Below are 24,354 nucleotides of genomic sequence, written 5' to 3'. Positions count from 1 at the left end.
CTGTGGTGTAGTAGAGTAGCCCTACTGTGGTGTAGTAGAGTAGCCTAGTGTGGTGTAGTAGGGTAGCCTACTGTGGTGTAGTAGAGTAACTTACTGTGGGGAACGTACTGTGGTGAAGTAGAGTAACCTACTGTGGTGTAGTAGAGTAATTTACTGTAGAGTAGTCTAATGTAGTGTAGTAGAGTAGCCTAGTGTGGTGTAGTAGAGTAACTTACTGTATAATAGTCTACTGTAGTGTAGTAGAGTAGCCTAGTGTGTTGTAGTAGAGTAACTTACTGTGTAGTAGTCTACTGTAGTGTAGTAGAGTAGCCTAGTGTGGTGTAGTAGAGTAGCCTAGTGTGGTGTAGTAGAGTAACTTACTGTAGAGTAGTTTACTGTAGTGTAGTAGAGTAGCCTAGTGTGGTGTAGTAGAGTAACTTACTGTGGTGAAGTAGAGTAGCCTACTATGGGGGAAAGGCTTTGGGAGTGTCAGGCAATACTAAGAGGTGTGCTGGGCCCTGCAGGAATGGCAGCAGGCCTTGCTGTAGTACCAGTGACTGCACAGGTTCACCTTCAGAGCTAGAGAGCAGTTGGTGGTGGGTCGGTCCTGACAGCTCTCATCTGCATGACAGAGACATTTATGATATGTTCAATCATATGGAAAAAGTAGCCTCATCACAATCAGAAAATACTGTAATGACAAATCTATCAATTAATCAATCAATCTGCCTTTTTACCTCCATAATCTAAACGCTCAAGACTTTGGGCTGTTATGAAAGAAAGAGGTGCTTGCCCACACTAATAATTATCTCAGTTGTGAAAAGCAAAAATGTACTGCAAATAATACAATTAAAAACAAGTGCTTTGACGATGCCATGTTCTCCGGTCTACTTTTGCCTGTGACTAGACATAAACTACTGTAACTCTCCTAAAGTTGCTAGAGGCTGGGGTTATGTGCTGCTTGTATAGCCTGATCTCAGATCTGTTTGTGCTGTCTTGCTAACTCCTATGGTCATTGGTGTTGGAAGACAGCACAAACATATCTATTTGGGACCATGCCATTGCTTATATACCTGGGGGTTCAGTGGGACAGGGTTGCAGGGCGCAGGTCTGCTTGGCCACAGGCTTGGTCAGTGAGTCACACCCTCTCACGATCTCCCTAGCCTGGTAGCACTTTACATCTCTCATCCTAACACCCACACCACACATCTTAGTGCACTGAGGAATGAACACACCACACATCTTAGTGCACTGAGGAATGAACACACCACACATCTTAGTGCACTGAGGAATGAACACACCACACATCTTAGTGCACTGAGGAATGAACACACCACACATCTTAGTGCACTGAGGAATGAAGACACCACACATCTTAGTGCACTGAGGAATGAAGACACCACACATCTTAGTGCACTGAGGAATGAAGACACCACACATCTTAGTGCACTGAGGAATGAAGACACCACACATCTTAGTGCACTGAGGAATGAAGACACCACACATCTTAGTGCACTGAGGAATGAAGACACCACACATCTTAGTGCACTGAGGAATGAAGACACCACACATCTTAGTGCACTGAGGAATGAAGACACCACACATCTTAGTGCACTGAGGAATGAAGACACCACACATCTTAGTGCACTGAGGAATGAAGACACCACACATCTTAGTGCACTGAGGAATGAAGACACCACACATCTTAGTGCACTGAGGAATGAAGACACCACACATCTTAGTGCACTGATCTTAGACACCACACATCTTAGTGCACTGAGGAATGAAGACACCACACATCTTAGTGCACTGAGGAATGAAGACACCACACATCTTAGTGCACTGAGGAATGAAGACACCACACATCTTAGTGCACTGAGGAATGAAGACACCACACATCTTAGTGCACTGAGGAATGAAGACACCACACATCTTAGTGCACTGAGGAATGAAGACACCACACATCTTAGTGCACTGAGGAATGAAGACACCACACATCTTAGTGCACTGAGGAATGAAGACACCACACATCTTAGTGCACTGAGGAATGAAGACACCACACATCTTAGTGCACTGAGGAATGAAGACACTCTTAGTGCACTGAGGAATGAAGACACCACACATCTTAGTGCACTGAGGAATGAAGACACCACACATCTTAGTGCACTGAGGAATGAAGACACCACACATCTTAGTGCACTGAGGAATGAAGACACCACACATCTTAGTGCACTGAGGAATGAAGACACCACACATCTTAGTGCACTGAGGAATGAACACACCACACATCTTAGTGCACTGAGGAATGAAGACACCACACATCTTAGTGCACTGAGGAATGAACACACCACACATCTTAGTGCACTGAGGAATGAAGACACCACACATCTTAGTGCAAGGATTGAACACAGCAGCACTGCTCACGGTTGTGATTTGATAGGACACCGTATATGTAAATACAATGTATTGCTCATGTCATGATGTTTTCAGATACAATGTCATGGTTGAAATGGTATCTCACCTCAGACCAGGGTGTGGTGTACCACTTGAAACAGGGCCTCTCAAAGCAGGTGTTCTCGTCCTCTGGCCTCTCACTGGCACCACAGTCCTCGTTGTCGTGGGTCTGGAACTTCCCAGCGGTGATGCCGGCGCATTGCACGATCCTCCGCTTCACACCGCGGCCACATGTCGTGTTACACTGAGAGGAAAATAAGACTGCTTTCAGCTAAGGAATCTCTAACCAAGAGAACATAAACAAAACATCAAGAGAACATATATAAAACATCAAGAGAACATCAGGTAAACATTGTCAAAATGCTCATCATAATATCAACAGACCATCAATACAACATAAATAGAACACCAACAGAGCATTAATAGAACATCAACAGAAGGACCCAGTTGCCTTACCCTCTCCCAGTCCTGAGTGAGCCAGTGTGGGGCACAGTCCTTCTCCCCACAGGGATGGATGGCCAGGGGCTTATTCTCCGGAGAGCACTGAGATTCAGGCACCACACGGCCCTCTGGTGTCTTACAGTACACGTGGCGTACCATCTTCCCCTGGCCGCACAACCCCGAGCACTGCGGAGGTCAAAGGTTAACAGGAATGACACAGCAAAAGCATTAGTGATCAAGAGCAACTTACAGTCAGTGCAATCACTATTCCTATCCGTAATCAATGTACCAACGAGATGGAGTAGTGTGGTGAAAGTAGTGTACTCACTGGCCCCCACTCTGACACAGTCCACTGGCGTTCGCAGGGCGAGCCTGTGCAGTTCTTAATGTTAGGGGGGCGGGTCGGGGGATCACATAACTTGGTTTCGTCTGAACACCTGACCTCCCGGGTCACCTGGGCCCTGTGGCCACACTTGGCTGGACACTGGACAGGAGAGAGGAGAGGGCACAGGACAGACTCACTTTTAATATCATCTATAGCTGCCCAAACAGTTGTAAGTAGGATGCAACAATGTACCTACTATAGTGTTCCCACGCAGTAATTCCTGTAATGTAAACCACACACACACACACACACACACACACACACACACACAACCGTTAACTCCCACAGTATAGCTCCACCCACCTCAGTCCACTCGGCCACCTCCCATTGGGGGCCACAGGTGGGGCTCTTACAGGCACGGCGCTCCAGGGGCCTCTCCAGTTCTGCCACGGTGCAGAGATCACTGTACACAGAGCTGTCCAGCCCGGGGGACAGCATCTTCCAGCAGCGCACCAGACGGAACTGGAAGCCCTCACCACAAGTACGAGAACATTCACTCCAACTGCTGGCCTCCCACCTGAGGGTGAGGGAATGCACACAGAGTAGAGTTCAGGTATAGTTAGTGATCTTCTGAAGTCAATTAAATCAAATATTATTACTGTAAATGGTACGGTAGTGGCCAACACCAGTTTATAGTTCCTGGTTAAGTGTCGAAAAGAGACAAACATTGTTCTCAATTAACTTTGATTGCCACATCGTCCAACTGGTAAACAGTCCTTATATACTGAGTATATAAAACATTAAGAACAGCTGCTCTTTCCATGACATAGACTGACCAAATGAATCAAGCTGAAAGCGTGTTATTTTCTGGTAAGTGTGTTATTTTCTGGTGCATACCTGGGCTGGCACTCCCTCCCAATGCAGAAGTCATGAACAGGCTCAGGTCGGGTCATATTGTCACACTGCATGTCATCTACCTCAGCTCCATCGTAGCGCACACACATGGCAAAGGACTTTGACACTCCTGCAGCGGAAATTATTACAGGCAAACTAAGGAATAACTGAACATGTCATAAGTTATCCATATACATGTGTGTGTGTGTGTGTCTACCTATAGAGCAGGTGGAGGTGCAGGGTTCCTGAGAAGACAGTTTCCAGCGGTACATGTCTGCAGGGCTCAGCTTGAAGTTCTTCTGCAGGAACCTCTGAATGGTCCTGTCAAACACAACATGACAACAAGGTCTCACACGAATGGTTATGTCAAACACAACATGACAACAAGGTCTCAGATGATTAGTCCTGTCAAAATCAGCATTACAGCAACTTCTCAGGCGATTAGTCCTGTCAAACACGACATTACAGCAACGTCTCAGGCGATTAGTCCTGTCAAACACGACATTACAGCAACGTCTCAGGCGATTAGTCCTGTCAAACACAACATGACAACAAGGTCTCACACGAATGGTTATGTCAAACACAACATGACAACAAGGTCTCAGACGATTAGTCCTGTCAAACACGACATTACAGCAACGTCTCAGGCGATTAGTCCTGTCAAAATCAGCATTACAGCAACGTCTCAGGCGATTAGTCCTGTCAAAATCAGCATTACAGCAACGTCTCAGGCGATTAGTCCTGTCAAAATCAGCATTACAGCAACGTCTCAGGCGATTAGTCCTGTCAAAATCAGCATTACAGCAACGTCTCAGGCGATTAGTCCTGTCAAAATCAGCATTACAGCAACGTCTCAGGCGATTAGTCCTGTCAAACACAACATTACAGCAACATCTCAGGCGATTAGTCCTGTCAAACACAACATTACAGCAACGTCTCAGACGATTAGTCCTGTCAAACACGACATTACAACAAGGTCTCAGACGATTAGTCCTGTCAAACACAACATTACAGCAACGTCTCAGACGATTAGTCCTGTCAAACACGACATTACAGCAACGTCTCAGGCGATTAGTCCTGTCAAACACGACATTACAACAAGGTCTCAGATGATTAGTCCTGTCAAACACGACATTACAGCAACGTCTCAGGCGATTAGTCCTGTCAAACACGACATTACAGCAACGTCTCAGACGATTAGTCCTGTCAAACACGACATTACAACAAGGTCTCAGGTGATTAGTCCTGTCAAACACGACATTACAGCAACGTCTCAGGCGATTAGTCCTGTCAAACACGACATTACAGCAACGTCTCAGACGATTAGTCCTGTCAAACACGACATTACAACAAGGTCTCAGATGATTAGTCCTGTCAAACACGACATTACAGCAACGTCTCAGGCGATTAGTCCTGTCAAACACGACATTACAGCAACGTCTCAGACGATTAGTCCTGTCAAACACGACATTACAACAAAGTCTCAGGTGATTAGTCCTGTCAAACACGACATTACAGCAACGTCTCAGGCGATTAGTCCTGTCAAACACGACATTACAGCAACGTCTCAGACGATTAGTCCTGTCAAACACGACATTACAACAAGGTCTCAGGTGATTAGTCCTGTCAAACACGACATTACAGCAACGTCTCAGGCGATTAGTCCTGTCAAACACGACATTACAACAAGGTCTCAGGCGATTAGTCCTGTCAAACACGACATTACAGCAACGTCTCAGGCGATTAGTCCTGTCAAAATCAGCATTACAGCAACGTCTCAGGCGATTAGTCCTGTCAAACACGACATTACAGCAACGTCTCAGGCGATTAGTCCTGTCAAACACGACATTACAGCAACGTCTCAGGCGATTAGTCCTGTCAAACACAACATTACAGCAACATCTCAGGCGATTAGTCCTGTCAAACACGACATTACAACAAGGTCTCAGACGATTAGTCCTGTCAAACACAACATTACAACAAGGTCTCAGACGATTAGTCCTGTCAAACACAACATGACAACAAGGTCTCAGACGATTAGTCCTGTCAAACACGACATTACAGCAACGTCTCAGGCGATTAGTCCTGTCAAACACAACATTACAGCAACGTCTCAGGCGATTAGTCCTGTCAAACACAACATGACAACAAGGTCTCAGACGATTAGTCCTGTCAAACACAACATGACAACAAGGTCTCAGACGATTAGTCCTGTCAAACACGACATTACAACAACGTCTCAGGCGATTAGTCCTGTCAAACACAACATTACAGCAACATCTCAGGCGATTAGTCCTGTCAAACACGACATTACAACAAGGTCTCAGACGATTAGTCCTGTCAAACACGACATTGCAACAAGGTCTCAGACGATTAGTCCTGTCAAACACGACATTACAACAAGGTCTCAGGCGATTAGTCCTTTCAAACACAACATTACAGCAACGTCTCAGGCGATTAGTCCTGTCAAACACAACATGACAACAAGGTCTCAGGCGATTAGTCCTGTCAAACACGACATGACAACAAGGTCTCAGATGATTTGTCCTGTCAAAAATGACATGACAACAAGGTCTCAAACAATTAGTCCTGTAAAACACAACATAACCATGCCTTCACAGTGAACCCACTGAACCCCAGCTCTCTCTTCCACACACACATTGCTGCATCACTGCTATGGCTGATTAACCTCAACATCAAAATCATAACAACCAGCGACATTCTGTTTTTTATACATTCACATAAAAGTGACATTCTTATCATACGTGTACTGGAACTGCTGTGTCCAATCCAGAGAGCTCGGTATGTTGTTTTGAAAGTTTCTTACTAGCTAGGTAACTTTTTAGTTTGGATCCCGCGACGCATTTGGCATCAGTTGCTGGGACTGCTTCTCTTTGTCCAGTGATCCTGCTGACCAAGGCCGGGTCTGAGGAGCTATTTGGCGTAGCAGTTAGCCTAGCTGCTAGTTAGCTGCCTATCAAGCTAGGGGGGTTTCTTGAAGGCTTGAACGCAGCCTGCGACGCGGTTACCCATTGTGGCTGGGACAGCGGGTTGTGCCGGGTTTGTGGCTGTCTAGATCCTTGCTGTTTGTTGTGTTCAATCTTCCCTCTGACCTGCCCTGTCTGGAACTGTGAAAAGTAACAGCTTAACCTACGTTGCTAGCTACTATGGCAAAGACCAAAGCCGGAGGGAGAACCGTTGAGGACAGTGGTGTCTATCACAGGTGAAGGATCTTTTAAACAAACAAAAATGGTGTCCAAATACTGGTCGATTCAACTAATAAAAGAATGGATGACCTGACCAGAGAGGTAAAGGACCTGAAGAACAGTTTGCAGTTCTCCCAGGGTCAGCTCAATGAGTTGAAACAGGAGAAGAGCAAGATGGCAGCAAACTGTAAATCATTGAGAGAGGACATCAGTTCTGTGTGTGAATCCATGATAACAATGATGGATAAATCAGACTAGAGGGACAATCAATGCAGAACAACATGGTTGTGGATGGAATTGCAGAATCTCCACATGAGACCTGGACAGAGCCTGAGGACAAAGTAAGAGAATTGATATCTGAGAAATTGAAGATGGACCCCCGGAAGATTGAGGTGGAGAGCGCCCACAGGACTGGAAAACACACCACCAGCCCAGGTGACAGGCCCAGGCCAATAGTGGTCAAGTTCCTGAGGTTCAAGGACAAGATAGCTGTTCTGGAAAGAGCCAAGAACTTGAGAGGAACGTATATCTTCCTCAACGAGGACTATCCTGAAGCTGTGCGCCAGAAGAGGAAAGAATCAATGATACAAAGAATGATGGAAAACAACTGGAGTACTTTAAATGAAATTATGGGCAGAAAGACAAATTCAACTCAGAATTCAATTCAATTTCATCAAATCAGATGGCTTATTCATCACAATACCATTTGATGTTGCCAATTATTTTAATGATTACTTCATTGGCAAAGTGGGCAAACTTAGGCAGGTAATGCCAACAACGAACAGTGAGCCATCATATTCATTCATAAAAAAACAAATAATGAAAGAAAAGCATTGCAAGTTTGAATTTTGTAAAGTTAGTGTGGGAGAGGTGGGAAAAACCTAACGATCAATAATGACAAACCTCCTGGCATTGACAACTTAGATGGAAAACTACAGAGGATGGTAGCTGACTCTATAGCCACTCCTATCAGTCATATCTTTAATCTGAGCATCGAGGAATATATTTGTCCTCAGGCCTGGAGGAAATCCAAAGTAATTCCGCTACCCAAGAGTAGTAAAGCGGACTGGTTTTAACAGCAGACCTACCAGCTTGCTGCCAGCTCTTAGCAAATTGTTGGAAAGAATTGTGTTTGACCAAATACAATGCAATTTCTTTGTAAACAAATCATCACAGACTTATATAGAGATGGGCACTCAACATGTACTGCACTGACACAAATGACTGATGATTGGTTGAAAGAAATTGATAAGAAAATTGTGGGAGCTGTACTGTTAGATTTCAGTGCAGCCTTTAATATTATTGACCATAAGCTGTTGTTGAAAAAACGTATGTGTTATGGGTTTTCAACCTCTGCCATATCATGGATTCAGAGCTATCTATCTAATAGAACTCAACGGGTTTTCTTTAATGGAAACTTCTCTAATGTCAAACATGTAAAGTGTGGTGTAACGCAGGGCAGCTCTCTAGGCACGCTACTCTTTTCTATTTTTACCAACGACCTGCCACTGGCATTAAACAAAGCATGTGTGTCCATGTATGCTGATGATTCAACCATATAAGCATCAGCAACCACAGCTAATGAAGTCACTGAAACCGTTAACAAAGAGTTGCAGTCTGTTTTGAAATGGGTGGCCAGTAATAAAATGGTCCTAAACATCTCTAAAACTAAGAGCATTGTATTTGCTACAAATAATTCCCTATGTTCTAGACCACAGCTGAATCTAGTAATGAATGGTGTGGCTGTTGAACAAGTACAAGAGACTAAATTACTTGGCGTTACCTTAGAATGTAAACTGTCATGGTCAAAACATTTAGATTCAATGGTTGTAAAGATGGGGAGAGGTCTGTCCGTAATAAAGAGATTATCTGCTTTTTTGACCCCGCATTTCAAAAAGCAAGTTCTGCAGGCTCTAGTTTAGTCTTATCTTGATTATTGTCCAGTTGTGTGGTCAAGTGCTGCAAGGAAAGACCTAGTTAAGCTGCAGCTGGCCAAGAACAGAGCGATACGTCTTGCTCTTCATTGTTGTCCCGCCCTGACCTTAGAGAGCTTTTTATGTCTCTATTTTGGTTTGGTCAGGGTGTGATTTGGGTGGGCATTCTATGTTCATTTTTCTATGTTTTGTATTTCTTTGTTTTGGCTGGGTATGGTTCTCAATCAGGGACAGCTGTCTATAGTTGTCTCTGATTGGGAACCATACTTAGGTAGCCTTTTCCCACATGGTTTTTGTGGGTAGTTATTTTCTGTTTAGTGTTCTGCACCTGACAGGACTGTTTCGGTTTAGTTTTGTCTCGTTGTTATTTTTGTTCGTAGTGTTCTGAGTTAAATAAAGAAATCATGAACATGTACCACGCTGCGCTTTGGTCCGATCCTTCCTCATGCAACGATGACCATTACAATTGTAATAAGAGGGCTGATATAAATACTATGCATGCCAGTCCCTCTTGGCTAAGAGTTGAGGAGAGACTGACTGCATCACTTCTTCTTTTTATAAGAAACATTCATGTGTTGAAAATCCCACATTTTTGCATAGTCAACTTACACAAAGGTCTGACACATACACTTACACCACCAGACATGTCACCAGGGGTCTTTTCACAGTCCCCAAATCCAGAACAAATTCAAGAAAGTGTACAGTATTTTATAGAGCCATTATTGCATGGAACTCCATTCCATCTCATTTCTCAAATTAACAGCAAACCTGGTTTCAACAAACAGATAAAGCAACACCTCAGGGCACAATGCCTCTTCCCTATTTGACCTCAATAGTTTGTGTGTATGTATTGGTATTGATATGTAGGCTACGTGTGCCTTTTACCATTTTTTTATTGATGTAATTCTGTCCATGTCTACTAATGTTCTGTATTATCTAATGTTTCATGTTTTGTGTGGATCCCAGGAAGAGTAGCTGTTGCTTTTGCAACAGCTAATGGAGATACAAATAAAATAAATTCCCAAAAATATCACTGTCTGTTTTTTATAACCAGAGCAGAGATGTTTAGAGGAAAAGGGGGACCAGGAGAGGGAGGTAGGAGGAGAATGAGAGGTGTAGGTGGAGAGGAGGAAGAGCATGAAGAAGAGGAGGAGGAAAAGGAGGAAGTGTTTGGGTGCGGAAAAGAAAGAGGAGGAGGCAGAGAAGAAGAGAAAAATGGATACAGTCTTTCATTTAAACAAATAATTCTAGGTATTTGAAAAATATGACTGGGAAGAAACATACTGTCAGACTGTATTCACCTCTGGGAGAAATGTGCAGAAATTAGTCACAGTTACACTGAGATATGCCAGTGAAGTATGATTCAAAGTTCCTGTGTATGTTCAAATAATCTGTCCCCCTCCTCTCCTACTTGTCCTTCACTTCCTCTACTCCCTTCATCCTCCTCCTCCACCTCCTATCCTTGTCCTCGTCCAATCCGTTCTCCTCCCCAGTGCAGGGGAAGACAGGGCGGGTCATGTGATGTGTTTTATGGGGCACTGGCAGAAGAACTGGCAAAGCGGTGTTTGGACACAGCGCAGGGAAGCCAACATGAATTATAAATATGATGGAATGCAATCCCGGCCAGCTCTGAGCTTTAGCTGTCTCCTCTCCATGCGATTCTTGGGATGTCTCAGAAGGAAAAAAGAAGCTAGCATTGGAGCACATTCCATTCCACTAGCCAGCCCAGCCAGCAGCACAGGCCCTTGTCCCTGGCAAGACTATACAGCACTTTTAAATGCCTCTCTGCTCAGGACCTTGAAATGACTCACTCTGGTCCTCACTTAGCGAGAGTAGTGTTCACTCTAACTCCTCAGCAGCAGCATCCCTTAGTGAAGAGAGGTAGTGTCTGGTAGATGGAAGAGCAAGATCAGATGGGATTCTGAAGTGCTTTTTTTGGATGGGTTCCTACACCTGATAACAAGCTGATGTTGGAGCATTGGCTCAGCGTTGGGTTTTCCTTTTCAACTATATCTGCTATAACTATAACGATATGTGCCTATTTACTTCTGCTCATTGTGTGGATCTCTCCTTACTCTACCTGGTTCTGTTGGTACGGTTGTTGCTCCTCATCCCTGTCAGCAACGTCCTGTTGGGGAACAGCAGGTCTCCAGTATCATTCCTCCGCCGGCCCAGACTGAACTCCCCCAGTGAGCTTTTGAGGGGGAACTTCACACTGCTATGGTCTACCTCCAATGGCCCCACCTCTGACGAGAACAGTCCCTCTCCCACATCTGGACCAATCCGCTCGCCCAGCAAGACTCTCCAGATGAGGTTCTCTGGGTCTGGCACCTCCTCTAAAGGCCTGCTGGCTGCAGGGGCAGGGACTGCTACACTGCCTGTGTGACTGCTGTTGCCATCTGTTGGGATGGCAGGAAGGGAGAGGAAAGTTAGAGAAATTATTAAAGTGGGAGAAAGCCTTATATACTCAGCAAAAAAAGAAACGTCCCTTTTCCAGGACACTGTCTTTCAAAGATAATTCGTAAAAATCGAAATAACTTCACAGATCTTCATTGTAAATGGTTTAAACAGTGTTTCCCATGCTTGTTCAATGAACCATAAACAATTAATGAACATGCCACTGTGGAACGGTCGTTGAGACACTAACAGCTTACAGACGGTTGGCAATTAAGGTCACAGTTATGAAAACTTAGAACACTAAAGAGGCCTTTCTACTGACTCTGAAAAACACCAAAAAAAGATGCCCAGGGTCCCTGCTCATCTGTGTGAATGTGCCTTAGGCATGCTGCAAGGAGGCATGAGGACTGCAGATGTGGCCAGGGAAATAAATGACCATTTCTGTACTGTAAGACACCTAATACAGTGCTACAGGGAGACAGGGCGGACAGCTGATCGTTCACACAGTGGCAGACCACGTGTCTGCTTGCTCTGTGCGTTATTTCCTGCAAGTCAGGAATGTCAGTGTTCTGCCATGGCCAGCGAAGAGCCATGATCTCAATCCCATTGAGCACGTCTGTGTTAATGTAATTTAATTATGCCAATGTGCTTTCATTAATTGAAAACCCTTAATCTATTTTATGAGAATTTGTAAGATTCTTGTTTGCATAAAATAGACGCAGACCAGTCTTTCAATAATAGATAACAGAATTTATTCTCGGAGCGCGCTGCCACTTAACCACGAACAACAGTTTATATACAGATCATGACATCATTTCATTGCTTTAACAGAAAAAGTGCTCTTCACTGACGAGTCGCGGTTTTGTTTCACCAGGGGTCATGGTCGGATTCGCGTTTATCGTCGAAGGAATGAGCGTTACACCGAGGCCTGTACTCTGGAGCGGGATCGATTTGGAGGTGGAGGGTCCGTCATGGTTTGGGGCAGTGTGTCACAGCATTATCGGACTGAGCTTGTTGTCATTGCATGCAATCTCAAAATGAAAACATCCTCCTCCCTCATGTGGTACACTTCCTGCAGGCTCATCCTGACATGACCCTCCAGCATGACAATGCCACCAGCCATACTGCTCGTTCTGTGTGTGACAGGAATGTCAGTGTTCTGCCATGGCCAGCAAAGAGCCCGGATCTCAATCCCCATTGAGCACGTCTGGGACCTGTTGGATCGGAGGGATGAGGGCTAGGGCCATTCCCCCCAGAAATGACAGGGAACTTGCAGGTTTCTTGGTGGAAGAGTGGGGTAACACTCTGGCAAATCTGGCGCAGTCCACGAGGAGGAGATGCACTGCAGTACTTAATGCAGTTGGTGGCCACACCAGATACTGGCTGTTACTTTTGATTTTGCCCCCCTTGTTCAGGGACACATTATTCCATTTCTGTTAGTTACATGTCTGTGGAACTTGTTCAGTTTATGTCTCAGATATTGAATCTTGTTATGTTCATACAAATATTTACACATGTTAAGTTTACTGAATATAAATGCAGTTGACAGTGAGAGGACGTTTATTTTTATGCTGAGTTTACTAAGACGAAAAAGAGGTGTTTCCTGGTCAGGTGGAAACCAGAAGAACTCCTGGTGCTTTTTATAGAGTTTGTAAAGAGACATTTTATGTGCAATTTGTACACAACAACAAAACAACACACAAAGCCTTTCTGCACATTCCTAACGGTAGTAGAGAGGGCCTCATACCCTGACTACACCACTCGCGGTATTCAATTATTGCACCCACACTGCTCGCGCGCGTCAACGTGAGGCTGCGTTGCCAAGGGCTAAAATAGAAGTCCTTTCTATTTCTGACGCAGATCGCGCTGCAAGTCCTGCCTCTCCCATCTCCTCATTGGTTTAAAGAAGCAAGTACCCACGTGTCATCTCCTTATTGGTTATACCCACGTGGGTGATTGAAAGATGAACTGTTGCAGGTTTTCGTGGTAATACTATGAAAGTTTAGATGCCAATCACCATATAAGTTAAACGATGAAAAAGCCTGGAAGGAGGAGAGATGACTAGAAACGATTCGGTTGACCGTTTTTATGTATGGATTAATTGTCGGAGTAGAGGACCTAAAATAAAAACCTAATGTTTATATCCCAGGACAAATTAGCTAGCAACAGCAAGCCTGCGTGTCGTGATCGTGTTTGGTGTAGGGGGACAAAATAAATGTATGTACGATCACGCGCGCAGACGGTTTGGGTTCCGTGTCAGTCTCACCCAGTGGCCAAACTCCATGCAGAACTGTCCCACAGTCCGAGTAGAGTGGCTGTCTGAGACATTGCTGCAGGCAGGTAGCAGGCAGGCCTGCACCTATTACCACTCATGTTTGTGATGCAGCCATTTTTAAAAAGAAGAAAATTCCAGGGCTCCCTGAAGTTTTCATCGATCCTAGCTCATCTTTGTATGTACGTCTGTGAATAATGCAGGACTCAAAAGGGCCAGCAGAGAGGATGCTCTTACATTTTTTAATATATTTTTTTATCTCATCTGATACCTGAGCGGTGAACCAATAAAGTTTATTTGTTACGAACACAGATTTGCAGATGTTATTGCAGGTGCAGTGAAATGCTTGTTTCTAGTTTCAAACAGTGCAGTAATACCTAGCAATAAAAGTAACAAATACATACAAATAAAAATTGAGAAATTATGAAAAATGACATTGCTCGTTCTGATATTGTATGTATTTGTTATACACTACCGTTCAAACGTTTGGGGTCACTTAGAAATGTCCTTGTTTTTGTAAGAAAAGCACTTTTTTTTGTCCATTTTAAAATAACATAAAATTGATCAAAAATACAGTGTAGACATTGTTAATGTCATCTCTCCAAGATGGCATAGCAGTCAGACGTCCCTTGTCCTCATCTTGTCGTGTCCCGTATATACTGTATATATATATATATATTTACATCTTTCTTCGCATGTCTTTTATATATTTTATTTTCCAAAAACTCAACTTCAAAACACCCTCCTGCAACCCGCCTCACCAATTTAAAAAAAGTATTATTTACCTCAAATCTGAAATCCACAATAGAAGCTAGCCAGAAGCTAACCAGATGCTAACCAGAAGCTAGCCAGAAGCTAGCCAGTTTACTGGCTAACGTTAGTATTCAGCTAACCACGGTTGATGGTCATCAGCTATCGCCAGTCGCAAAGCTATTGCCAGTTTTGTACAACGCGACTCAGACCAGAACATACCGGACCTATATCCCCGGATCCCCGGATTTCAACCGAAAGTTCTGGACATTTACACCTGGATCTTGCAGCTAGCTAGCTGCTATCTGTGTGACTATTGGCTTACGTCGATCCCGGAGCAAACATCAATTATTCCAGAGCTAGCCAGCTGAAGAGTTCCATCAGCCACTCCTGGGCTACAATCACCTATCCGGACCTGTTTTACTGCCGACGTGGATCCCCACTGGGCATTCACGACTGGACTACCGATGTTATCTGCCCGAGGGAGTTATCCAACTGGCCACTCCGTCGCGACGTTACCTGAACGCCCATCTGCGGCCCGCTAATCGTTAACTATCTTATCGGCTGCTATCTGAATAGATCTATCGGACAATTTTTCTTGGGTCACAATAACTATATCTATTTGCCAATTGGATTGATCCCCTCTACCACACGGAACCCCACTAATCTACCGATGGAAAGGCATGAGGTGGCTAAAAACAGACCTCCATCCTATGCTAGCTTGCTACCGATGGCCTGGCTAGCTGTCTGAATCGCCGTTACCTCAACCAACCTCATTACTAACTGGAACCTTATGATCACTCTACTAAGCATGCCTCTCCTTAATGTAAATATGCCTTGTCCATTGCTGTTCTGGTAAGTGTTTATTGGTTTATTTCACTGTAGAGCCTCTAGCCCTGCTCATTATACCTTACCCAACCTTTCAGTTCCACCACCCACACATGCGATGACATCACCTGGTTTCAATGATGTTTCTAGAGACAATATCTCTCTCATCATCACTCAATACCTAGGTTTACCTCCACTGTATTCACATCCTACCATACCTTTGTCTGTACGTTATACCTTGAAGCTATTTTATCGGCCCCAGAAACCTCCTTTTATTCTCTGTTCCAGACGTTCTAGACAACCAATTCTCATAGCTTTTAGCCGTACCCTTATCCTACTCCTCCTCTGTTCCTCTGGTGATGTAGAGGTGAATCCAGGCCCTGCAGTGCCTATTCCCCAGGCGCTCTCTTTTGATGACATCTGTAACCGTAATAGCCTTGGTTTCATGCATGTTAACATTAGAAGCCTCCTCCCTAAGTTTGTTTTATTCACTGCTTTAGCACACTCTGCCAACCCGGATGTTCTAGCCGTGTCTGAATCCTGGCTTAGGAAAACCACCAAAAATTCTGAAATCTTCATCCTAACTACAACATTTTCAAACAACATAGAACGGCCAAAGGAGACAGAGTTGCAATCTACTGCAGAGATAGCCTGCAGAGTTCTGTCCTACTATCCAGGTCTGTACCCAAACAATTTTAACTTCTCCTTTTAAAAATCCCCCTCTCTAAAAACAAGTCTCTCACCGTTGCCGCCTGCTATAGACCACTCTCTGCCCCCAGCTGTGCTCTGGACACCATATGTGAACTGATTGCCTCCCATCTATCTTCAGAGCTCGTGCTGCTAGGTGACCTAAACTGGAACATGCTTAACACCCCAGCAATCTTACAATCTAAGCTTGATGCCCTCAATCTCACACAAATTATCAATGAACCTACCAGGTACCACCCCAAAGCCATAAACACTGGCACCCTCATAGATATCATCCTAACCAACTTGCCCTCTAAATACACCTCTGCTGTTTTCAACCAAGATCTCAGCAATCCCTGCCTCACTGCCTGCATCCGTCATGGGTCAGCGGTCAAACAACCTCTACTCATCACTATCAAATGCTCCCTGAAGCACTTCAGCGAGCAGGCCTTTCTAATCGACCTGGCCCAGGTATCCTGGAAGGATATTGACCTCATCCCGTCAGTAGAGGATACATGGTTATTTAAAAAAAATGCCTTCCTCACCATCTTAAATAAGCATGCCCCATTCAAGAAATGTAGAACCAGGAACAGATATAGCCCTTGGTTCTCTCCAGACCTGACTGCCCTTAACCAACACAAAAACATCCTATGGCGTTCTGCATTAACATCGAACAGCCCCTGTCATATGCAACTTTTCAGGGAAGCTAGAAACCAATATACACAGGCAGTTAGAAAAACCAAGGCTAGCCTTTTCAAGCAGACATTTGCTTCCTGCAACACAAACTCAAAAAAGTTCTGGGACACTGTAAAGTCCATGGAGAATAAGAACACCTCCTCCCAGCTGCCCACTGCACTGAGGATAGGAAACACTGTCACCACCGATAAATCCACTATAATTGAGAATTTCAATAAGCATTTTTCTACGGCTGGACATGCTTTCCACCTGGCTACCCCTACCTCAGTCAACAGCACTGCATCCCCCACAGCAACTCGCCCAAGCCTCCCCCATTTCTCCTTCTCCCAAATCCAGTCAGCTGATGTTCTGAAAAATCTGGACCCCTACAAATCAGCCGGGCTAGACAGTCTGGACCCTTTCTTTCTAAAATTATCTGCCAAAATTGTTGCAACCCCTATTACTAGCCTGTTCAACCTCTCTTTCGTGTTGTTTGAGATTCCCAAGGATTGGAAAGCAGCTGCGGTCATCCCCCTCTTCAAACGGGGGGGGGGGGGGGGGGGGACACTCTTGACCCAAACTGCCACAGACCTATATCTATCATACCCTGACCATCCTACCGATCCTCAACTTCGGCGATGTCATTTACAAAATAACCTCCAATACCCTACTCAATCAATTGGATGCAGTCTATCACAGTGCCATCCGTTTTGTCACCAAAGCCCCATGTACTACCCACCATTGCGACCTGTACGCTCTCGTTGGCTGGCCCTCGCTTCATACTCGTCGCCAAACCCACTGGCTCCAGGTCATCTACAAGACCCTGCTAGGTAAAGTCCCCCTTATCTCTGCTCGCTGGTCACCATAGCAGCACCGACCTGTAGCACGCGCTCCAGCAGGTATATCTCTCTGGTCACCCCCAAAACCAATTCTTCCTTTGGCTGCCTCTCCTTCCAGTTCTCTCTCTCCTTCCAGTTCTCTGCTGCCAATGACTGGAACGAACTACAAAAACCTCTGAAACTGGAAACACTTATCTCCCTCACTAGCTTTAAGCACCAGCTGTCAGAGTAGTTCACAGATTACTGCACATGTACATAGCCCATCTATAATTTAACCCAAACAACTACCTCTCCCCCTACTGTATTTTTTTATTTTGCTCCTTTGCACCCCATTATTTCTATCTCTACCTTGCACATTCTTCCACTGCAAATCTACCATTCCAGTGTTTTACTTGCTATATTGTATTTACTTCACCACCATGGCCTTTTTTTGCCTATACCTCCCTTATCTCACCTCATTTGCTCACATTGTATATAGACTTATTTTTCTACTGTATTATTGACTGTATGTTTGTTTTACTCCATGTGTAACTCTGTGTTGTTGTATGTGTTGAACTGCTTTGCTTTATCTTGACCAGGTCGCAATTCTAAATGAGAACTTGTTCTCAACTTGCCTACCTGGTTAAATAAAGGTGAAATAAAATACAAATGTAAAAAAAAGGTTGTAAAGGACTATTGTAGCTGGAAACGGCAGATTTTTTTATGGAATATCAATATAGGCGTGCGGAGGCCCATTATCAGCAACCATCACTCCTGTGTTCCAATGGCACGTTGTGTTAGCTAATCCAAGTTTATAATTTTAAAAGGCTAATTGGTCATTAGAAAACCCTTTTGCAATTATGTTAGCACAGCTGAAAATGGTTGTGCTGATTAAAGAATAAAGTTTCCCTATGTTTCTTAGGGGCATAATTCCTTCAGCCTCCTGAGCTCGAGAGGCGCTGTTGCACCTGTTTGTGTGACCATTTCAGGTTGTCAGTGATGTGCATGCCGAGGAACTTGAAGCTTTTGACCCTCTCCGATGAGGCCCCGTCGATGTGAATGGGGGCGTGCTCTCTCTGCTGTCTCCTGTAGTTCACGATCAGCTCCTTTGTTTTGTTGGCGTTGAGGGAGTGGTTATTTTCCTGGTACCACTCCGACAGGGCTCTTACTTCCTCCCTGTGGACTGTCTCGTCGTTGTTGGTAATCAGACCTACCACTGTTGTGTCGTCAGGAAACTTGATGATTGAGTTGGAGATGTGCGAGGCCACACAGTCATGGGTGAACAGGGAGTACAGGAGGGGGCTGAGCATGCACCCCTGCTGGGCCCACATGTTGAGGATCAGCATCAGAGTTGTTGTTGTCAGGAAGTCCAGGACCCAGTTGCCCAGGGAGGCGTTCAGACCCATGGCCCTGAGCTTAGTGATAAGCTTGGAGGGCACTATGGTGTTGAAAACTGAGCTGTAGTCGATGAACAGCATTCTTCTATTTATCTTGTTCTGGTGGGATGGGGCAGTGTGTAGTGCAATGGCAATTGCGTAGTCCATGGATGAGTTGCTGCGATATGGAAATTGTAATGGGTCTAGGGTGTGGGGTAAGGTGGAAGTGATATGACTAGCCTCTCCTTAACTAGCCTCTTAAAGCATTTCATGATGAAAGAAGTGAGCACTACGGGGCGATAGTCATTCAGCTCAGTTACCTTCACTTTCTTGGTACAGGAAAAATGGTGGACATCTTGAAGCAAGTGGGGACAACAGGCTGGGTTATGGAGAGATTGAATATGTCCGTAAACACTCTAGTCAGCTGTTCTGCACTTGCTCTGAGGACGCGGATTGGGATGCCGTATGGCCCGGCAGCCTTGCGAGGGTTAAAATGCTTAAATAACTTACTCACATCAGCTACAGATAGCGATAGCACATAGTCCTGAGCGTCGGGGCCCGCATCAGCAGCTCAGTGTTGTTCTCTCTCTCTCTCTCTCTCTCTCTCCCTCTCTATCTCTCTCTCTCTCTCTAAGTTATTGTATTGGTATATTGGTTTCTAGTTATTGCTGTTACCTGTGTATTGTGGAAGGGTTGGGCTGTCCTGGTCACAGTCAATGGCTGCTGTATCCTCATTCACCTCATTGGTCTCCTGGCCCTCGGCCCATGCCATCTCGGCCCCCTTCTTCAACAAACGGTTCTGCTGAGTCTCAGGTATCGCCTTGTCATACGTGCTCTCGTTGGGGGCCACCATACTGCCCATCTCCACGGAAACCCCAGGGGTGGTGCTGTCGGGGCCAGTGTAGACAGGGGGTTGAGGGATGGGGGACAGGGACTCCCGTAGGACGGTGTACTCGTACGTAATGTAAGGGATACGACCATTCTGGTTCCACACCTATGAGGAGACAGAATAGCACCAGAGAGCTCACCATTCCCTCCTGCTCTCTCCTACCAAACTCAGTCAATTGCACATATAAAGGAAGCAATTCCCTTACGTTGATGACTTTTTGAAAATCCAATCAGCCTTCCACGTTGATTAAACGTCATCACATATAATTTTTTCGTTGAAATTACGTGGGATTTTGTACCCTGCACCTACTGGATACGTGTACACTATTTCTAAATTAGAGATTACCCAGAGGCACTGGCTGCTCGGCGAGGGGAGGGAGCAGAGCAGACCTCAGCAGGATACAATACCAGAACATTGATGGCCTGGTTGATGGGCCCTTTGGCTACGATGTACTCGATTCCCGTCTCATACACATCCATGGGCCGCCGGTACTTGAAGACGGTACCCGCCGCATGGAAGTTCTGGGGGCTGTCCACCTTGTAGTTTCCATTGAAAAAGAAGTTCCCCGCCTGATCAGTCACAGCTGTGTGGGAGATAGAATAGAACATAGTCTCATTGAGGGGATGGAGAACCATTGGAGGAGGACCGGTTGGTTGACTCTATTGAAAGGTCAAATCTTTGATGTTCACTGTAAACTGGAATTTCTACTCCCCATACATGACCATAAATTAATACAATAAAGTCATTTCAAGAGATCACGAAGGAAATTAAAGTATATAGATGATCTGATTAATTTCAGTTGATTAATGTACTTCCTTTAGTAACTTCCCACTGTCCCACTATCAATATGAATGGTTATCCCATTGCGGGGGAGAAAATATCCTTTGTATTTGCTGAAAATCTTGAATAAAATGTTTTACACCTTCTTCTTGTCATTAAATTATATGGATCCTAATGACATCACACCATACCAACAGGAGACATTAGAAATGTTTGTATACATGGCATAGGGAGCAGGATAAAAAGGAAGTACCCACCCAAAACATCAGCTGACTTCTTCCTCTCAATGATCTGGATGTCCCAGGAACCCTCAGGGATTGTTGTGATAAAGGAGTAACCTTGGAGACAGGAAACAGGAAACATTATGATGACTACATTTTACCTGCAACTAAATAGCCTGGATATCAGAGGAGTAAGCTTAAGAATCACATAGACCTTGTTGTCAGATTCAGCTCTGAACTGTCTGTAGTTATCTTTCAGTGACATATTTGGGGGGCTTGTCCCTGATAGGTGTGTTCGAGATTTGGAATAGATGGAGAGACATATCTCCTCCATCAGTACCCTCTATCCTTGCCCACACATCCACCCACCCACACACCCAATCTATCTGAGTCTGTGGTTGAGGTTGAACACACTCGTACCCAAACTGGTGGCCTCGCGGCGGAAGTTTCCATTGACCCTGCTGCAGCTGCTGCCATCCCCCTGACACACTCCACACGTATCCAGTGTATTGGGCGAGAAGAGCACTCCATCACACCCGATTGGCTGCAGAAATGATGTTAACACAAACAGGATCATTATCTTCTTGAATCATTTCAGCACATGCAAAGCCAGTTGAAGAAGTATTGATACACTTTTATCATGTGACCAGGACAATAAGCCTTTCGGCCATTCTCACAGAATATGCAAAGCCATTTCCTCGGCAGATGAAGAAACAAGCGCTCCCTAACCTCACATCTGCCGTCCACACAGACCCCTCTGTAGTTGCTGTACTTGCAGGATGTTCCGTCTCGGGCAGGAACCATCAGCTGTCTCTGGCCGTCGGCTGTGGTGCAGTGCAGGTCACATGGGTTACTGGAGATATGGACATAGTCATCTGTGGATGGATGGACACAAAGGTCAGTTTTAACAGTGTAATAACGAGCCTCGAGGACAGGCCACACGGGAGGGAATGACAGAGCTGAGTGGGTTTAATATGGTTGTTTTACCGGGATACAGGGGTTTCCAGTGGTAGTTCCTGCCATTGTAGACCTGTGAGTTGAACGACCAGCACTGCTCTTCCCTGAAGCTTCTCCCAGAGGAAGGGCAGTCCTGCACAAGACAGAAAATATACACACACTTTTCTGTCTGTTCCATGTGTTTTTTATTTTATAATGGTTTTACAATATGTAATAAAAGGGTGTGACAGGGTGTGGCAACTCTGGAACAAAAGCCTGTTCACCCTGTTGCTCTTCAGGACCAGGGTTTATGGCCACAGCACTAAACCTTAAAGGGGCAATCTGCTGTTGAAACAATAACAAAGGTGGGTTCCCCTCCACTGTTTCAGTAAAAGGCTGAGGGATGGGTCTGGAAAAATTTAACCACTCAAATGCATAGACTATATTCATAGATTATAGTTTTAATCATGTTTTGAGGCTATAGGCTGACAGTGTTTGTTTACATTTACTTTGTTTACAAACATTGGAGTTAAACAATGTTATATTTGGGGTTCTGATTGGTACTGCAGTTGAACAAAGCTCCTGAATCATTTCTAAGTGTCACACCCTGATCTGTTTCACCTGTCCCTGTGATTGTCTCCACCCCCTCCAGGTGTGGCTTATTTTCCCCAGTGTATTTATCCCTGTGTTTCCTGGCTCTCCGTGCCAGTTTGTCGTGCATGTTTAGTCAAGCCAACCGGTGCGGTTTCCCCCGTACTTCTTTTCTATTCTCTTTTGCTAGTCTTCCCAGTTTTGACCACTGCCTGACTTTGGACTACTTTCCCACCCTCCTGATCATCCTGACTGCCCTGACCTTGAATCTGCCTGCCCTTCGGTACCTATTGGACTCTGAGCTGGCTTTGACCTTTTGCCTGTACACGACCATTCTCTTGCTTACCCCTTTTTGGATTAATAAACATTGTAAGACTCCAACCATCTGCCTCCTGTGTCTGCATCTAGGTCTCACCTTGTGCCCTGATAATAAATTATATTCTTCAAAAATCAGTGGGTACATATCATTACTTTATAAGTCTAGAAATGTATGTAATACCTGCAGATTACCCCTTTAAGCTATTTGTATCTCAATTGATAAGAAAAAGAGCTGTGCTAACTTCTGCATCATATACTTTGGGTTGTGGGGTATTGTGTCAACATGCATTTTGCTAACGACAGGAAAAGGGGTGGCAGTACTAGATGCATGCTAACCTTGGTGTTACAGAGGAGGTATTTTTTAGAAGTGCCAGTGCAGGTCATGTTGTCTCTACCAGCGGCTGCTTTCTTTCTTTGGATAGAAAATACATACATTTAATACATGTGCTAAATGAATGTGCTAAAATAACAGGTTAGAATATAATTGAATAGAATAACAATAGAACAGAACAGTATAGAATAGAATATTTCTTTCAGTGGACTGACCTCTGTTTGAGACAATGCCTCTCCTGGGACATGACCCCACCTCCACAGGTGCGCGTGCAGGCGGTCCACTTGGCCCACTCCCCCCACCAGAATGTGGTGGACTCCAGCTCATCCTCCAGACTGTTGGAGGCTGCCCCATCCTCCTAGACACAATAAAGCACCCTTAGAGAACAACAGCAGAACAGGGCCCTGTACACACAGTGTCACTAATTATAAGCATGTCTAGCCACTCTGACAATCTGAGTGAAGTGGAGACAAATTATATCTACTGTGCTCTCCTTGGAAATGGAGTGAGAGAAAACAGCTGTGGGTTTTTATAGGAGAACTCATGTAAGAAGGACCAGTCAGAAGATGAGAGGGACAGAAAGACGGAGCAAGAGTGTATGAGTGAACAACTGGCAAATAGAGAAAAACAGAGCGAAAGAAAGACAAACAAACATTGTGACTGACGGACTGATATTAGGTCAGTGATAGAGGTGTGTGTGTGTGTGTGTGTGTGTGTGTGTGTGTGTGTGTGTGTGTGTGTGTGTGTGTGTGTGTGTGTGTGTGTGTGTGTGTGTGTGTGTGTGTGTGTAAGCGAGAGGCCGGAGATGGGCCATCATATGCATAGACAAAGTAAGAGAGAGATGGAGAGCGTACCTGTCCCCTGGTTGAGAGGTTCCCTACAGACAATCCCAGGGTGAGGAACCCCAGTAGCACCAGGCTAGTCTCCCCACATTGTTCCCACGACCAGATCCGCATCCTGACAAGAGAAAATATACAGATGGGACAGAAGAGTAAGAGCTGAAGACTCACACCCATAAACATTAACTACAGATGTAAGATCTTAATATGATCACCCTGTTGCAGGAGAACATTTAACATTCATGTGAGGTTTAAAAAGGCTTCTAAAGTTATAAGACACATAATACTTATAATTTCCTTATATTCCTGCTGTATAAGACTGGCTCAAATTAAGATCCTACATCAGGTACTGACAAACAGAGTGGGAAAACACTTTGATTTCGAAAGACATCCTCAATAAACACTTGGTATAT

General features: G+C 44.8%; 1 protein-coding gene across 1 annotated transcript; it reads right to left on the bottom strand.

Moving 5' to 3' along the window:
• Positions 1-180: 180 nt before the first annotated feature.
• On the bottom strand, positions 181-24,058 carry LOC115111180 (ADAMTS-like protein 2). Its single transcript, XM_065011254.1, has 18 exons — positions 23,957-24,058; positions 23,318-23,460; positions 23,108-23,183; positions 21,914-22,016; positions 21,656-21,801; positions 21,347-21,470; positions 20,963-21,043; positions 20,333-20,508; positions 19,712-20,030; positions 11,314-11,632; positions 4,311-4,414; positions 4,097-4,223; positions 3,563-3,776; positions 3,203-3,358; positions 2,890-3,060; positions 2,501-2,677; positions 1,053-1,197; positions 181-600 (listed from the first exon to the last, which is right to left on the bottom strand). The coding sequence occupies exons 1-18, from the start codon at positions 24,056-24,058 to the stop codon at positions 479-481; spliced, it is 2,805 nt and encodes a 934-aa protein (XP_064867326.1). The 3' UTR covers positions 181-478.
• Positions 24,059-24,354: the final 296 nt, after the last annotated feature.

The sequence above is a fragment of the Oncorhynchus nerka genome, linkage group LG27, assembly GCF_034236695.1.
Source record: "Oncorhynchus nerka isolate Pitt River linkage group LG27, Oner_Uvic_2.0, whole genome shotgun sequence".
Taxonomy (NCBI): domain Eukaryota; kingdom Metazoa; phylum Chordata; class Actinopteri; order Salmoniformes; family Salmonidae; genus Oncorhynchus; species Oncorhynchus nerka.
This window is presented reverse-complemented; position numbering and strand designations above follow the sequence as displayed.

Bases quoted from the DNA above. Each gene is read 5' to 3' on its own strand.
- LOC115111180 (XM_065011254.1), bottom strand. From the start codon at position 24,058: ATGCGGATCTGGTCGTGGGAACAATGTGGGGAGACTAGCCTGGTGCTA. The intron at 21,802-21,913 runs GTAAAACAACCA...ATCCATCCACAG, and splicing joins CTGGAAACCCCTGTATCCCG to ATGACTATGTCCATATCTCC. The intron at 3,359-3,562 runs GTGGGTGGAGCT...TCTCCTGTCCAG, and splicing joins AGGTGGCCGAGTGGACTGAG to TGTCCAGCCAAGTGTGGCCA.